Here is a 17,859-nt window from a genome sequence, read left to right as displayed (position 1 = left end):
GTGTAGTCCCAGGAGCAGAGGCGAGGGCCAATGTTCTGTTCTCACCTTCCTCTATCAGTTTGCCTTTGAGATCAGAAGAAACGAAGGGGACAGGAAAGACTACAGAGTGCTGATTCAAAGAGACCTCTGACTAAAAAGAAAACAAACAAAAGCAGGTAGACTCCTGATTCAGGACAGTCCTCTAAGTAAAAAATAAAGTAACAAACTAAAACTAAACAGGGCAACAGCCACCTAGACTTTTGGACTGGCTGAACTTCCTCCCAGTAAAGACGCGTGCAGAGGGCAACCGGTGCGAATCCAGAAAAGGATCTGAAAAGCCCCCAAGACTTTGCCATGGCACTTTCCCCAATTTCTTTCGCACTCCTTTTAAAGTGTAGACAGGGTGAGCAGGAATTTGGCAAAGAGCCTTGACCAAGACAGAGGTCAGACCCACACAGGTGCGGCAGCTGCGTGGGGAGGGAGGACCTGGCAGGTGTTGCTGCAGGCCTCCCTGTGCCAGACATGTGGAGGCTGCTCCCGGGATTTTCAGCGCGGCATCGGGGCGCGCTGTGATCCGGGAGGAGGCGGATGGAGTGGCCGGTTAGCGGCGGGCCAGCTCTGGGAGCTTCCTGTCCCCCTCCATCGACGGAGCGTCACGGATGCCTGGGAGTTGATGAGAACCGCGGCGGCTGGGAAGCCCCCAGGCGCCGGGGCGGGGCGGCCGCAGCCCGCTGACCAGCCGGGAGGAGGGGCGCTGAGGTCCCCGGTGGCGTGAGGGCGGGGCCGGGGGCTGGGACCCGCGGGAGGGAGCGGCGCGCCGGCCGCGCTGCCATTGGCCACGAAGCCCTGGAGCCGGGGAGGGGGAGGAGGCGGCGCTCCATTGGTCGGGCTCCCCGGCCAATCCCCGGAGGCCTGGGGGGGGACCAGGCTGGGGGCAGAGCGTGCGGAGCTGCGGAGCGGGTAGCGAGCCGGGCAGCCAGCCCCACTCTAGAGTGACCCTGAGCCTCCGCGGGACCCGAGTCCGACCGAACCCTCGAAGCATCGCCCGCGTGCCCCAGCCGCGCCCCGGAGTCTCTCGCGCCGCGCAGAGGAGCGAGCTCGAGCATCTCCCGCGCGGCCGCCGCTGGGACGAGGAGTAGGGACACCGAGGGCGACAGACCCCCCGAGCCCGAGCGCAGCCGCTTCCCGTCGTCGGAACCGCCATGACCCACTTCAACAAGGGCCCTTCCTACGGGCTCTCCGCCGAGGTCAAGAACAAGGTATGCGCGCGAGAGGTCTGGGGTCGGTCTGCCGCGGGGAGGGAGGGCTGCGAGCCGCCGCGGAGAGACGTCGGGGCTGCCCGAGAGGTGCGCGCTCCCCAGTTCACGAAGCCGGCTCGCACGCGCTGGCCCTGGCTTTGTTCCCGCACCGCGGCCCTGGCGGCCGGTGGGTTCCCGGACGCCTGGAGTCCCGCAGCGCCGCGGGGCCCGCTCGAAGGCTGCAGGATGCGCCCCTCGGGGAAGAGGGCGCTCCAGAGTGGTCTTTGGCCCTTAGGCGGGGCCTGGCCTCGCGGCTGGGACTCCGGGAGTTGCCGCCCCCGCCATCCGCCTGGGTCGGGGCTGCCGTGGGACCCTGCGCCTCCTCCCATCCTGGCCCCCTCCTCCCACAAACGAAGTTGGGCGGTTACGTGGCCAAACCGGGCCCCTCATTGTTCCTCTCCTTCTCCAAGGGAGGGGATGCTGAGTGTCCCGCCGACCCCTGGGACCCGCGGGCGGAAAGGGAGCCCGTCGGTGGTGCCTCGGTGCCATTGGCTCTGGTGAGGGAAACCCAGACAAAAGCCTGAACGCGCAGCCTGAGAGCCGGCTCAGCTGTTGATGGGAGACTTAGAAATGCAATTCTGAGAAGTTTGCAGCTCGTTGAATTGTCATGATCTCTCGGCAGGGTCGCTTTTGTTCGGGGGTTTGTTTGCTGTGGCGGGTTGTATTTTTGGAGTGATCGGAATCTGGCGACCCTGCTTTTCCGAGTACTCATCTCAAGAATGCATCGGGGTTTATCTCTCGGACTTTTGGTCTGGGAAAGAGATGAGAGGCGTCCCCCTCCCCAAATCCTCTCTTTCCTTCCTCCCTGCCTGCATTCCAAGTCCATGACATCAGGGGTTTCGGGGGGGGGGGGGGGGACCAGCCAATCCGCGTGGAACTGCGCACAGACCGCTCATTGTCTCCTTTTTGCTGTTCCGGCCAAAGCGCCACAAAGGAGGGCTGCTGTGGTTTAATTCCCATTAACCTCCCGGGAGCCGAAGCATGTCAGGATTGTCACAGCGCTGTCCCACCCCTGGTAGAATGCATTGGCATTGTCAGGGCTGTTGACACCCCGAAGCTGCGGGTGTCTGCGGTGCGAAGAGAATCGCGTAGAAGTAATGAAACACACCGTTGTCAGACTGCTAGCAAGAGCGTGGTTTATTCTCTCCCGCTGTTGTAGCTAGCGCACCCCTTTGTAGTTCATCTAGAAGATTCTAAACAGTCTTTGGAGCAAGGGGCTAATTTTCGTCTGTATTCTAAAACTGAAATCTTCAGGGGCTTAACCTTTTTAAAAATGTTTTGTCTGTATTAAAGTTTCCCTAAAGAGGCCGAAAAGTTTGTTTGGAGGACAGCACTCACCAATTGAAAGACTCCTTGCAAAATAGCGGTCCTTCCAAGTTTATAGCCTAAGCTTTAGGAAGCCGAGGGCGTTGGCGTGTGAGAGCTGGGTAGCTTGTGCTCCTGCGCGGCTTGGCGGCGCACAATTTTAATTCCCTCTGGGATTCTGGCGCCCACTGAGTCTCTTTACCTTTGCATTGTAAATGAGGTCCTGGTGACGTTGGCAGCCTTTCAAGTGACTTGGCTTTTCCTGGTTCTTAGTATCCAAGCTGGTTTTCTTTTTGCTGACTGGCATAATAGCTTCTTCCCTTGTAGTTCTAACTGAGCCAATAACCCCAGGAAGTGCAGAGACTCAGGCTGGATCGCTATTACTGTAAGTGTTGGAAACAGTAAATCCTCAGGGGTTTTTCTTTTCTTTTCTTTTTTCTTTTTTTAGAACCCTTGAAAATTTATAAAGGCTGTTGGGATTAAACATCAAGCCCATTTGAAAAAAACAACCCCTTTATTTATGCGGGGCTGTCGTGCAGGACCCTTTCATATAAATCCTTTTGATCTCAGCAGCAGAGGTGTTGGCTGAGGTGAGGAGGACCACTGGGATTCCAGCATCATTTTCTGATTAGGATGCTGGGCTCAGGAAGGGTGTGATTGGCCCAAGGTCACAGAAGAAACTCAGAGTATTCTAAGAATTCCAAGGATCGGTGTCTTAGTTTAGCTAAGTACTTAGATGTGTTCAACCACAGGACACTGCTGTCTGCCCCTGCCCACCCCTATTTTGGTCATCCACCTGTTACTACTTGACATAGTAATTATTCCTGTCATGGTATTCATCATCTCTCCGGGCCTTGCAACCGAGTCTGCATGCCTGAACGAGGTGTTGGTTTTTGACTGGGAGAGTAGGGCTGTTGGATAAAGAGTGGACATATGGAAACCTGAACCTCTCACATAGCATCTTCATTCTCTCCCGCTCCCCCCCCCATGTATTATATAATTTACGTGTTGATTAAATATCAGAATTTTGTTTATTATTTTGTGTGTATGGGTGTTTAATCTGCAGGTCTGCCTGTGCACCTTGTACCTCTGGAGGCTAGAGGAGGGTTTTGGATCCTTGAGAACTGGAGTTACAGATGACTATGAGCTACCAAGTAGATCCTGGTGGTTGAACCCAGCTTCTCTGCAAGAGCAACCAGTACTCTTAAGATTTAGCTAGAATTCCAGTTCATTTTCTTTTTTAAACTACCATTTCATGTCTTGGTAGGTAGTGTGGAGTGGAGTTTGAGTCCAGCAGACGTAGATTCTAGGTCCTCCCCCACTTTGGCTAGTTCCTGTTTTGGATGATGCGGGCAGGTCCTTTGACATCTGTCTATTGGAGTCCTGGTTTATAACATAGAAGGTTCGGCTATTTTGTTTCTTGCCATTGTCTCTCCTGCTCTTCTAAGAACTCAGATTGTATCGGAAAGCATGGAGCTTATATTTTAGTGGTGAAAGCAACCCACCAATGAATTGAAGGCATCTTTGATTTTAAATACTTCGAATTGGTAATATTCCAGGGTGGCATCTTTGAAACTAAACCTTTATTTTGTGAGATGCCCACACATAGCAGAACATGCAAACTTATTTTAAAAAATAGGGCAAGGGGGGGCTGGAGAGATGGCTCAGTGGTTAAGAGCATTGCCTGCTCTTCCAAAGGTCCTGAGTTCAATTCCCAGCAACCACATGGTGGCTCACAACCATCTGTAATGAGGTCTGGTGCCCTCTTCTGGCCTGCAGACATACACACAGACAGAATATTGTATACATAATAAATAAATAAATATTTAAAAAAAATAGGGCAAGGAAATGTGGAAGCCTGGATTAAAAAAAAAAAAAAAGATCCCTTTAGTCCGCATTGTGGATCACGTGTTTCTTCTTTTTTGAGACAGGGTCTCCTGGAGTTGAGGCTGATCTCGAAATCACTGTGTAGCCAAGAATGATCTTGAACCTCTCCCTCCTATTCCTGCCGACACCTCCCAGTTGAGTGCTGGGATTATAGATATGCACCTGGCATTTCTGGCCTGGCTTTAAATAACAATAAAAGAAAGGAACAACAAAAGGACCAGTAACTGTGATCTCCAGAATCCTTACTGGCCCTGGAAGTAGGACTGCTCTTAGGCCCTTGAGGAAAGGAGGGGGAACCATCCTGTGGCTGTTCAGGTTGAACAGGCTCTGTGAGACTAAAAGGGAAAAAAGAAAGCGAAAACAATAAGACCAACAGACCCTCTAAAGGAAGGGCAACGTTTCCTGACAGTTGGGTCTAAACAAATATTGGAGCCAGTAAAAGCTGGCCCTTGGGGCAGATGTTGCAGGGCCCTTAGAGCTCTCAGGGTAGTGGAGGAAATGAACAGGAGTGGAAAGGGTTGGTACCCCACCCCTAGTGCCTTACAACAGTGTTTTCTAGGCGGAGCCTGAGTGTTGAGAATGAGATGGGAACGTGTGATTGGAATGGGTGTTCTCACAGCCTTCTGTTCCCATTGGAAAGTCTGACTTGAGCAAACTAGCTTCTTGGAGAGTCTTTTTGGTCACTTAGTGGTAGTCCCAACCAGCTAAAAGCCACTTTGGAAGGCATTACTAAAAGTTTAAGGCACTTAAAAGTAGATTAAACAGTCCTATCATAAAATGAGGGCCAGGACCCATGACCTCCTGGCGTTCAGCTGTCTGCCCCATGCCCTCTGAGCAAACAGCTGCGTTTCGGAGTGGTCTGAGTCAGGGTATTTCCCAGGTGACTCCAGCGTAAATCACTGAAGCCAGACTTGGTGGTGCACTCTTTAATCCCAGGTCTTGGGAGGTAGAGGCAGGTAGATTTCTAGTGAGTTTGTGGCCAGCCATGGCTACATAGTGAGACCCTGCCTCCAAAATAAGTACATATATAAATAAAAATAATAAAATCACTTAAGGCGGCATACCAGAATCATTGAGGCAGGGTTTATCCTTTTTTAAAGTATTGAAGTTGGACAATTTCTCATTAAATACTTGGTGTTGCCTATCTCTGCCCATTAGAGATAAAGATTCCAGGCCTTATTCAGGGATGCATCTCAAGGTCCTTATTAGGTTGTGGTTTGGAACATAAGAGATGCTGTGTAACTTTATACAATCCTTATTATAAGAAATGCAAACTTATCTTGGAAGTTGTAGTAAATATTTATCGATTTAATGAATTTGTCAATCAGGAATAGATTTTGCTGTCTCTAACAGCTGAAAATCAATCTGCTATGTAGTCACCCCTGTAAGAGAATTCCGTTGGCGGTCTGACGTTTTGGAAGGGCTTAGATGGTTTTGTTTAGTTGTGGTTGAGACGGGGTCTGACTATGTAGCCCTGGAACTGGCTGTTGTGTAGATTAGGATGGCCTCGAACTCTCAAAGACCAGTCTCACCTGCTTCTGCCTCTCAAGTGCTGGATCTTTATAAAGAAGTGTGTCCTAACACTGGCCTTGTGTTGTTTTGTAAAATAACTTGCTCTAGCATTAATAGCACCTTGAAAACTTAACCCTACAATAATTCCATCTTGTTGCTGATTTGGGAAAACTCTTTCATGGACTTCCAGTTAGACTGAAATGGTAGCGATCCCCTCTGGAAAGCCTGTTCTGAAGTGAGACAGGGTGGCCGTCTATGCTGCTGGAAGGGACTAATTATTGAGGTTTGTCTGCTAGCTCACTTTTCTTTCCCTTACCCCTTCCCCTCATGTCAACCCAAACCAAGAAGATACACTTTGAAAGGACGAGGGGGTGGTTCCACACCTCTGGATCACGGTCTTTTCACGCTTACTGTCCTGTGGCCTTTCACAGTCTAAGAGCGTTATATTGTTAGCCTGCAGCTTCAGATATCAGATACAGGCTGAACAGTGAAAACATTGTCGGTACGTCCAGTAACTAGAGGGGTGTGCACGGCGTGCGCGTGCGTGTATGCATGTATGTGTGTGCGTGTGTGTTTCCTCTGACTGTTTCCCTTCCAGATTAGGACAGGAAGATTAATGAGGTTTTCCTTTCTTTCTTTTATGTGTATGGGGGTGTTTTGACGGGATGAGCTTTTTTCCTTCTGTACCCCGTCCCGTGTACATGGCTTAGATGGCTAATACTGTTTGTGACTATATTGTCCTCTTGTGAAGCACAGTTGCATGGTTTTGTTTGGCTTGTTTCACCATCACTGTAGGCGTCTTAACTTCCTTCTCATGATGATGAGAAGATAGCCGTGTGGAGCTTGTCCTCAGGGTGGGGACAGGTCCCATGTTCTTCTTGCCATTAACCGTATATTGTGTGGCTCTGAACTGTTGATGCCTGTCTTGTGCCCTCCATCCTTTTGGTAAGCTTTTCTGGAAAGGGGGTGTACGTCAGGTTGTTTGTGGGGACTCACATCTAGTCTTTATAGTAAGCAATATAAACATCTTTGGCAAAGCTTTCTAAACACACATTTTTGAACACTGAAAGGCCTCCTGGCAATGTCATCTCCGGTTCCTGGCAGTGAAGAATGGGTACCCTGGGTTTGAATCCAGTGTCTTTGAGATTCACTATGGACTTTGGGCAGGTGATTTAACTTGTTTATGTATCACCTGTGCAGAGAAGATGCAATACTCGGCTTTACAAGATTTCCGGGAGATATCTGACCTCGATCATTCACGTCAAGTGTTCAGAATTAGCCCAAAGCCCACACAGCATAGATGGTGTTGAGTTCACTGACTGGGCAAGTATTTTGTTGGCCGGTTTGGTTCATTTCTGGTTTCTGAGCTGTGTTTGTCGTGCAGATGTTGATACCGTCTCCAGAAGCTGAGCTTTCACTTGTACTCGAGGCTTCAGACAAGACAGGACCAGGTCACCAAGCATCCCTACTGTTTCCTTTCTCATAGGGAATGTGCTGGGGTGTCTGCATCCTTGTCCAGAACTCCTGTAGCATCCTGGGTGATGCCTCTTTCTCCCCCACGCCCCGCCCCCTCAAAGTCCTGGGTCCTCTGTGCCTTTCTGGTCTGGTTTCTCTGTATCTATCTGCCTTCTGAGCAGGAACTGGGAAGTGCAGGGAGTGGGTGTGCCCCCTGGGCGGAGCATCCGCAATGGCAAAGCCAGAGAACGGGATCAAGAATGTGGCAGAAAGAGGCCCCCTTTTTTTCCTCTTCCTCTCTGGTCTGTCTGTCTTTTCTCTGTAATCCCAGCTTCCCAGCCTTCCTTGCTACTTACAGGATCAGCCCGTGGGTAGGGTATGAGCTTCGTCGTTTCGCTTTTCTCCCTCTTTTCTGCTTCATGTGGGAGGAAATCTGAGAAAAAATAATTAGTACCATGTGTAGCGAGTCTCTCTTACTGCTGGTTAATTCAGACATATGATTCTATTTAAAAAGCAGCAGCGAGCCAGAGGCTGCAGCTCAGCTGGTAGGCTGCTCGCGTAGCATCCACAAAGCCCCGGGTTCAGGCATAGCACTCTATAAGCCCAGCACGGTCACAGGAGCCTATAATCCTGGCACTTGGGAGGTGCAGGCAGGAAGATCAAGAGTTCAAAGCCATCCTTGGCTATATGGTTAGTTTGAAGACGGCTCGAGGCACATGAGAAAACTTGTCTTAAAAGGCGGGTAGGGAAATAATTCACTTGGTAAAGTGTTTGCCTTTGCATCTAAGTCTGATTCCCAAGAAGCCACGGGGTACAAAAAGAAACAGCTGGGTATGGTAGCGTGTGGTTGTAATCCCAGCACTGGGGAGGCCGAGACAGGCAGCCTACTCAGCAAGTCCCAGGACAGCAAGGGACCCTGTCTCGGGGGGTAGATGGTACTTGAGGAATGGCACCCCTAGATGTCCCCTGTGTCCTACACATATATACACATATATTCACATTCCCCTAAAAGAAAAGCTGCAGCGATCACGTTATACTTTCCATCATTCATAGAAATTGTATGTACACGACCCTCGTCCTGGGAGCTTGTTGAAGTCTATGGCCCTTAGTAGCAAAACTGCATCGTCAGGCTGTTCTGAGCCTGGGCATTTGCTTCAGGTTTCTGCAGAGAACCTGAATGCTGAGTATTAGGAACCCCCATGACCTCACCCTGATCAGATATACCTAGACATTTTATCTTGCCAGTTAGATTTTCATCTCTAGTGTTCTTCCTCTCCTGGCTCCATCTCTTTGCCTTTTTCCCCCCCTTCTTCTTAGTGACCAGTGATTCACTTTTAGATATTATCCTGGAGTTGATTTTCTAGTACCTTCCCAAACACCTGTGGCAAGAGGCTACTTTCTGGAGAGGCCAGTAGAGTAGTCTTCTGTCTGAGCTATCTTTGCTGTGTATCTTCTTACGAACTTTTGAACCGTGCTGGCACTACTCCCCTGAGACTGCAGAGTCTCCTGGCTGTTGGAAGCAGAGCTCCGAGCTGGCAGCAGGTTCTAGTGTATCCGTGTGATAAGGTGATACAGGGGGACAGGGATAGTGGCTGCCTCCCCCCACCCCCAGATGGAGGGGCTCTTCCAGTGTTGCCTAGGTTAATCTCTTAACTCCTGGGCCCAAGCAGTCCTCTTGGCTCTGCTCTTCTCAGTGGCTCGGGAGTGCAGGCCGTCTCCACCGTCTTCTCTGGCTGCTTTGTGATGAACTAGCCATGAACTGGATGGAGAAGATGAATGGAAGTAAAATAGGCTTAGACTCTGGGCAGGCCTGGGTCCAGATTCCTGCTTGACACTCAAGTCTTTGGATAGGTCATCTCTGCTTTCTTCCTTGCTTATGAGAGCCTCTCCAACTCTTTAATCTTTGTGTGGTGAATGACATAATTGTGAGGAACGGGAACCGTGCCAGAATGTCAGAGCAAAGCCCTGAAAGAACCCTGTATCCTCGCCCTCATCTCCGTGGCTCCAGTCACCCCGACTGTCACTCATACTCCACAAACTGAACTGTGGTCTTTGTATGGATTTCCATGATTTGCTTTCTACTTCCGTACTAGCAGATATTCCTTGAAGACGCTTGTGTGGGAAAGTACAGAGCTCTGGACCCAAATATTTAAGTGGATATTACATATTCAGAAGTTGTTCGTTTTTAAAATCAGTTTATGGCGTGAAACAGGAAGAATGCTACTTTATTTATTTTCATAAACTGAAAGTCAATACTTGGAAGATAGAGAAGGGAGGATCAGGAATTCATGGCTATTTATAGCTACATAGTAAGTTCTAAGGCCAATCGGAGATTCAGGGCTTCACGAGACCCTGCCTCAAAAACACCAGGCAGCAGGGCCGGGAGAGATGGCTCCTCGGCTAAGAGTGCTTGCTGTACAATCATAAGAATTAGAGTTCAGCTCTTAGTTCCCATGTAACGATCCATTTCTGTAACCCTAGTTCTGGGGAGGGTGGGGACAGGAAGATCTCCAGGGCTTGCTGGCTTCTAGCCTGTTAAGAGAAAACATGAGCCCCGGGTTCAGAGAGAGACCCTGTCCCAGACGGATAGGTGGGGAGTGAGGGAAGAGGGCACCTGGTGCCCTTGTGTCTGGTCTGTGTGAACACAGGTGCGCACACGTGCACATATACTCACCCAGACCCTCCACATCTAGATAAAGAAATCTCAACAGAAATGACAGCCAGACAAGCCCAGAACAACTATGTAAGTGGCCCTGCGGAGGCTTAGGCCACATGCTTTAGCTCTTTACTAGTGTGTGGCGAGTCACCAGCATCCCCACTCCCTGTTTCACTGCTCACCTTACCAGACCTGAGGACCGGGCGGCTGGGAGGGGCGAGGACACTTCCAATAGACATTGCTTGGTAAGTCATTCTTAAAGTAAGAAGCTTAGGCAGCATCAGAATGAGCCCGTCAAATGGTATCAAGTGCTATCAGCTAATTAATTGTGATGATGTGCAGTCGGCCCTCTGTGGCTGTGAGCCTCACCCGTGTGGAGGCAGCCAACCATGGGCTGAAACTGTCCCCCCAAATGTTCGTGTCTGTACTGAACCTGTCCACAGACCTTCCCACCCATTCTCTGCACAGTGTAGTATGGGAACTATTTACAGAGCATTTGCATTTCTGTTAGGTAATATCAGTGACCTAGAGATGATTTTAGTATGGAGGGGAGGCGGCTGGAGTTGTAACTTGGTGGTAGAGTGCCTGCTTAGTAGGCAGGAAGCCCCGGGCGCCATCTTCAGTGCTACACACATAAAAAGTCATGGGAGGATGTGCACAGGTTCTTTGCATGGACTACTTAAAATACCGTTTTCATACAAGGGGCCTGAGCGTTGGGTGTTTTGGTATTTGTGGTGGGGAGGGAATGCGCTGGATCCAGTCCCCGAGGATACCAAGGGACAGGTGCTGAATGTGAACAGTCTTCATTATCAGAGTGGGAGTCACCAGCAGAGCATAGGAGAAGAAGGGACACATTCAGGGAGTCCCTGCAATGTTCGTGAATGAACTTGGGGTGATTCTCAGCAGCCGTGAGCAGTGAGAGCCAGTAAGGACCTCAGGGTTGCAGTAGAGGAAGCGTTGTGCGTGGGGAAGATTCCCCTGCAGTTTCCAGACCGTCTCCATTTCAGTCCCAGGCTGGAGCTCAGAAGAAAACATCGTTCAAGGGGCACAGAGGAAAGGTGCTGAGGGCAGGCCAGGGCCAGGAGCCCCAGGATGGGCCTTTGCCAAGATGCAGGGGAGGAGAGTCGGAGGTCTAGGAAGCCTGGTCTCATGCAGGAGCAGGGCTGGAAACAGGCCCTGGATTGTGCTGCTGAGTCCTTAGTGCTAACCTTTTGAGAGACTGTCTTCAGTGGAGCGTTTTTTTCCAGGAGGTGGGAGCACCAAGAGAGGAAATGCAGAGATCTGGCCGGACATGAAAGAGAAACAGGTCAGTGCTTGAGGCCAGCATCAGGTTTATTCAAAGGTTTGCTTGTTTCAGTCGAGATGGGAGCCTGTGCTCATTGAAGGGCCAGTGAGGGAAAGGCTGGGGGAAGAGAGTAGAGCTGAGGGTGGGCAGAGGTGGGAAGAGAGTGAAGGACCCTAAAAACAGATGTTGTGGACATCTCTTGAGCCAGTTGTATTGCTCTTATGTAGAATGGGGTGTCGCTTTGGCCCTGGTCTGGCCTGGAGCTCCTGAGCTGGTTGCATAGGCCACAGGGAGTGAAGGTGGCTTGGCCTGTGTGTTTGATGTACTGTGTTCCTCTGCTTGTCTCAGCTGAGTTCCGCTGGACCCTTTGCTGCCAGGGCACTTGTTCCCTCCACCCATTCCCTTGGCCCTTGGCCTGGAGCGGATGGGAAGTTGGGTTTCCGTTTTGGGTTTTGTGCGTGTGTGTCTGTCAGATCACCTCTGGGAGACCTTTGTGCTGCGGCAGAACAATGACCAACATCACAATTCACGAGGACCAACGTTGTTCCTCTTGGTGTATTCAAACTCTGTGACAGTCACATACAGTGTGAGTTGTTGTTACTGTAATCGCTATATCCTGGAGCCTCATAACCAGGTCCTAGCTGGAAAGAGTAAGCTGTGTTCAAGTTTTAATTTATTTATTTATTTGTGTGTGTGTGTGTGTGTGTGTGTGTGTGAATAAAGAAACTGAGTCTTGTAACTAATTATCTCCTTTTTTGTCGTGGTGAATGAGAAGCTTGAACTTCAATGTGTGTCTAACCTGTCTTCAGTAACATTTGTGTAGGTCGTGGTGGTATGCAGTTATGTGACCCTAACCCCCAAGTTTATCATTTTTCATAATATCAAATTAAAAGAAAAATGAACTCAAGCTTGTCGAAGGAGAGACCACTTGTTTTGTTCCTGGCTGCTCAGCCTCAAAATAACCACTCAGAAACTGTATTAATTAAATTATTGCTTGGCCCATTAGCTCTAGCTTCTTATTGGCTAACTCTTACATTTTAATTTAACCCATCTCCATTAATCTGTGCATCACCACGAGGTCTTAACCTACCAGCAAAGTTTCAGCATGTCTGTCTCCAGCAGAGGCTTCATGGCTTCTCCCTGACTCTGCCCTTCTTTCTCCCAGCATTCAGTTTAGTTTTTCCCACCTAGCTAAGTTCTGCCCTGCTGTAGGTTCAAAGCAGTTCTTTATTAACCAATTGTATTCACAGCATACAGAGGGGAATCCCACATCACAAGCTTTTAACTTAGGGTCCTACCAAGTCCTTGGGTCTGGTGACTAGGGACAATGAGGGAATGAAGAAAGAATAGACACACGTACAGGAAAGCCGGGATGGGACCGACTGGGCTCTCTGGAGAAACCACAGCATCCTCCTGGAAATTCAGTGTGTTCATTATATGCAGTCAAATAGAGGTGGGGTTTTGCATACAGCTGAGCAGGAAAGCGGGGTTATTATATGAAGATTAAAAAGGGAGCCATGATTATTAAATATAGCTGAGCAAAGAGACAGATTTAGCTGATCTTGGTAGGAGTGCCTCTGCCGGGGACCTGTCCTCAGGCTGTAAACGTGGCACAGGGGAGCCGTGGTGGGTATTCTCTGTAAACGCTATCAATATTTGCACTCCAGACCAGAAAAGGGCTTTTGCTCCTGAGCCTCACCTGGCCACGCTCACGTCAACCGCACATGCTCACTCAGGACTTCCCTCCCTCAAGTCACTTCCTATGCCATTTCATGAGGCACAGGGGAGCTTTTTGTTAAGGGGGAAATGGGAAGTTCCGTCCTGTTAGTCAGTGGAAACTTCATGTCCTCTAATTTTCATGGTGGGAGAAGGCTGTGCTTTTCTGCCCATGTAAGACATTTGTGGGGTTCTGTAGCCAGCCTGCAGCCTGCCTTTATTGCTGATGGTTGCCTCCTACCTGTCCTAAGACATTTGTGGGGTTCCCTAACCACCTGCAGCCTGTATTTATTGCTGACGGTTGCCTCCTACCTGTGCTGATCGTCCACCTCAGTAGTGGATAGGGAGCCACGTGGCTCATGATAACTCGTGGGTGATGGGATGCTCACCCGGGAGGAGGACTTCCGAGGTCAGTACCAAGGAGCTTCGGGTTGCTCTGCTCTGGGGATTCATGGTGAAGTGGGTTTTGTGAATTCCTCAAATCACAGTAGACCTTGAGTTGCATCCTCTGTGGCAAACTTGAAGTTATCCCGTGCGGAGTGAATACATACACACCCCAGAGCTGCAGAAGGCGCTGTAGCCAACACAGACCACATGGATTTCAGCGCTGCCCGTGTGTAGGCTCAAAGGTTTTGGAGGCAGCCACAGTCCCGAATCTAGGCAGCAGCAAAGAGCTGACTGCAGCGGGTGCTGCTGTGGGGATGCATGCGTGCTCCAGTCATGGAAATGCAAACTTGAGAAGTAGGCTGGTTTTCATCCACTGCAGCTTCGTCTGGGACCCTGTGTCAGCAAGATCTCCTTAGGTCTCTCAAATTGACAAGGAAGCCCTTTATCAGAATCTTCTCCAGCTGCCTTTCTTGCAAGTAGGTTTCCTGCTTACACTTTGCTGGTACTAATAAGGTATTTTTCCATTTGGCTTCTAGGTCATTTCCTTGGGATTTCTGTTTATTTATCCTGGTTCTAACCTCCATGTGCCTCAGAATAAATTGGCTCTCTCTCCTGTAAAACTTTCATTTAATGTTCAGATCATGGCTGTCCTCTCCCATAAACTTCCAGGCCCCTTCTAGGGTGTGTATAGTCATGTCTGGCTGCCCAGTTTTTCAGAATAGACTGTGTATGATTGATTGAACATTCATTCATTGAGACAGGCTAACTTTCAACCTGTAATCCTGCCTCTGTCTTCTAAATGCTGGGCCACTTGCTTGCCTGTATCTAAATTCTTTAATTTTTCACCACCCAATTTGATCTTTCTAGACCAGTGGTTCTCAGCATTCCTGATGCTGCGACCCTTTAATTCCTCATGTTGTGACCGCCAACCAGAGAATTATTTTTGTTGCTACTTCATAACTGTGATCTTGCTGCTGTTATGAATTGTAATGTAAATATTGGTGTTTTCTGATGGCCTCAGGCAATCCTTATGAAAGGGTCATTCACTCCCCCAAAGGGGTTGTGACCCACAGATTGAGCATCATTGGAGCCTGATGATCCGTTTGTCATATCCCTTTTAAAATGTATCTGGATTGCAGTGTTGGCACGATGTGGTTTCACCAGGGTACAGTTAAGTGATTGCCCAGTACCTGGTGACTGCTCCTGTGCTGACCTTCCAGAACTACGACACACAGCGACTGTGTCCCTAGCAGGCCATCTAAGATTACTAGATCGGCTGATGAAGTGACGCCTGTGGTGACCGCAGCAGCATTCAGATGCAGATGTCCTTCAAAACAAGATAGACCTTTGACTCTGAGCCTTAGGCTGGTGACATGATCCATAGATGAATGTCCACCGATGAAGTACTGGTCTTACCTCATGGAAGGAGACCTGGGCAGCTGTTCTTGCTGTGACTTTGACCCTTGCTGGCTGCTGGTGATGTATACTCTCCCACTTGCCAAGTGCTTCCATACACTCACCAGAAGTCCCAAGTCCCCTCCAAGACAGCCATCCTCGCCTAGCAGTAATAGAGACCCTTGTTAGTGGGGGGTGGGAGTCAGAAGTGGGCAGACCTGGCTCCAGGATTCTATACACAATTGCTCACCAAGTGAAATGTTCCCATCCTTATTAACTGAAGTTTTTGAGTTTCAGCGTGTTTGGGGAAGCCAGCTTCCATACTTGTGCCCCCCCACCCTTGTGTGTGTGCGTGTTCCCCTTCCCATTTAGGGTTGCACTTGCAAAGCCTACTTTTACCTATGTATTGTCTACATCTGAGAATCTAAAGATTATTTTTCTAGACAGAGGGACCAAAGTTGACTTTGTTTTTTGCTTTTCCTTCTGTCTGTAGTACTGTTTACTGGATTAGGCACTAGACCTGTTTCTCTTGGTGTTTTTAAAGCTCTAGCTTCTTGTCAGTTTCACAGTACCTGCATCATCAAGTCTTAGGGTCTTTGTGCGACTCTGACTGGTAGAATTGGAATCTGGCACACCTTGTGTGTTGAAAGCTTGGTTGTCTACTTATGGCTGGAGGAATGTGGAGGGAGCAGGAGGTAGGGCTTAGTGAAAGGCAGTGACATCATTGGGAGGCTTCCCCCTTAACGGTGTCTTGGATCATAGCCCTTTCCTCTGTCTCCCTTTCTTTACAGACACCATCAGCTGAGTACTTCCCTCTGTCTCATGTTTCCCACCATGCTGTTCTGCTCCATCATAGGCCCAAAGGCAACTGGGCCAAGTAGCCACGAACTGAAACTTAGCCAAAGGAAACCTGGCTTCAGACATTTTGCCTCAACAGTAGGAAACTAGCATGGTCTATATCAGGGGATATAGTCTGTATCATGGTCTAAGGCCTGGCTCTAAGCCTTTGAAAGATCGCCTGCCTTTGAGACGCTCTTCGATGCCACTGTGCTAACTTGCTCCAGATGTGATTGTCCTTGACTTTCAGACTTTCCTAGCAAGTTCACAACGTAGAATGACTTTCAGATTCTGAACTACTAGAGTAAGATCTCTTGGGGCCAAGCCTGCCTCTGAACTGTGCTTCCTAGCCGCCTGAGAAGAGGACTATGAGAACAGAAGCTGAAAGAAGAATCCAGAAAATGTGAAAGATGCTGATTTGGGTACTGTTCTATCTCTGAATAGACCCTGTGACCAAGGCAATTCATGAAAGTAAGCCGTTCACTGGGGACCTGCTTTCAGCTTTCTAGGGCTGGACCATGATCGTTGTGGTGGGAACCAGACAAGCATAGTGCCGGACCAGGACCTGAGAGCTTTACATCCTAATCCACAGGCAGCAGAGACAGGGCCTGGCATAAACTTTTGAATCTACCCCCAGGGATGCACTCCTCCAACGAGGCCACACCTCCTAATCCTTCCCAAACAGTTCCACTAACTGGGGGCTAAGCATTCTGACAGAAGCCTTTGGGGGTACTGACATGGGTGTAGTTTTTAGGTAGCTAGATTGGGGTCCTGCTGAATCCTCTGAGTGGCTCAAAAGCAGCCCCAGGAGAATTCAGGCATGACTGAAAATTGGAAGACTGTTGTCAGCACCAGAAACAATAACCTGGAATATTGTTCTAACGGCCCCTGTGATGGTTTATTGTAGGAAGGAAAAGCGCTTGGTTCTCTGCGTGCATGGGCCAGGCATCTGCAGATTCAGTCAGCATCATCAAAAATACTAGGAGGAAAACTGTGTGTTCGCCAAGCATGTGTTTTCATCGTCATTATGCCCCGAACCTTATACCTTATATGCCTGAAATATATATATCGTTTAGATTGTATCAGCTCTGGTAAGTCTGCAGTTGATATGCATGGGCTATGTGTATGGACTGTGCTCTTTTATGTAAAGCACTGTAGTAGGTAGGGATTTTGGTGTCTGTAGGAGTCTTGAATCAGAGCCCTGTTGTTGATACAGGAATAAAAGCCAAGTGCTCTTCACTCTTCAGGGGACTCTGCAGTGTGCCTGGCAAGTGTGGCCATCGGGCAGTTCTTTTCCCATGAGGTGCCCTAGTAGCTTCTTGTTGAATGCTTGCTGCTTACACCAACAACAGCACTACAGAATCGCACTGGGTTTGCCTCTGGTCCATTGCTGAGATGCCTTTGAAGCCTTTTGTCTCCCCAGTTACCTTGTCTTCCCATTGAAGATTTGCAGGGAAACGTCTCTCCACAGTGCCAGGTCTTGGCTGCCTCTTACCCGGCTCTGGAAGGCTGTTATCTGATGCAGTGTCTCCTACCATGAGGAAGGGCAGGCCCTTGGGGCTTGTGGTTTTGAAGAGAATCCTTCCTGTGTTGTTTTCTGTTTTATTTGACAGAGGATGACACTTTGAAGAAGGGGGTGGGATTGGGAGGGGTGATGGGAAGAGCCGTATACCCTGGTTCATCTGGCATTTCTTTCCCTTGCTGTCTGTCACTGTCTCTTTAACCTCCTGACCTTTTCGCTAGTGTCTCCCGTCTCTGCCAGATTGAGTACAAAGGAACGAAACTGTGTGGAGTGGGCTGGGCTTTGGAGGGTCCCGAGTTTGTCTAGGGTTCTCTTCACTGTCGCCTACAAGACTCTCAGTGTGCGCTCTGCATACTTCCATAATTTCATTTCTGTGAACAAATACCGCTCTGTAGAGAGCTAAAGCGAGGACTAGAGAGTAGCCATGCAGGACTGCCCGCGCTTGAGAGAAGGGCGACTCCAAATGGATTCTCTGAGCTACCCAGACTCAGACTGGAGTGCCAAGGCTGAGCAGATGGATAACTGAGGGGGAGGACCGCAGCTGGGGTAGTTCAACCTAGTGCTCTTAGCGGGGTTAGCACCGAAGGGAAGGGAGAAAGGGAGGAAGGAAGGAGACACTTGACAT

At 49.4% G+C, this 17,859-nt stretch overlaps 1 protein-coding gene across 1 annotated transcript in view; it reads left to right on the top strand.

The window, feature by feature from the left end:
* The first annotated feature begins 898 nt into the window (after positions 1–898).
* Positions 899–17,859, top strand: part of Cnn3 (calponin 3) — a 30,661-nt gene continuing 13,700 nt past the window's right edge. Inside the window, exon 1 of the mRNA XM_041658500.1 lies at positions 899–1,238. Coding sequence (XP_041514434.1) covers positions 1,182–1,238 — 57 coding nt within the window. The 5' untranslated portion in view covers positions 899–1,181. The remainder of the gene's footprint in view (positions 1,239–17,859) is intronic.

The sequence above is a fragment of the Microtus oregoni genome, unplaced genomic scaffold, assembly GCF_018167655.1.
Source record: "Microtus oregoni isolate MIOR12 unplaced genomic scaffold, Mior012 000000F_ref0000247, whole genome shotgun sequence".
NCBI lineage: Eukaryota > Metazoa > Chordata > Mammalia > Rodentia > Cricetidae > Microtus > Microtus oregoni.
The sequence above is the reverse complement of the archived record's forward strand: the minus strand, read 5'-3'. Positions and strand labels throughout refer to the sequence as shown.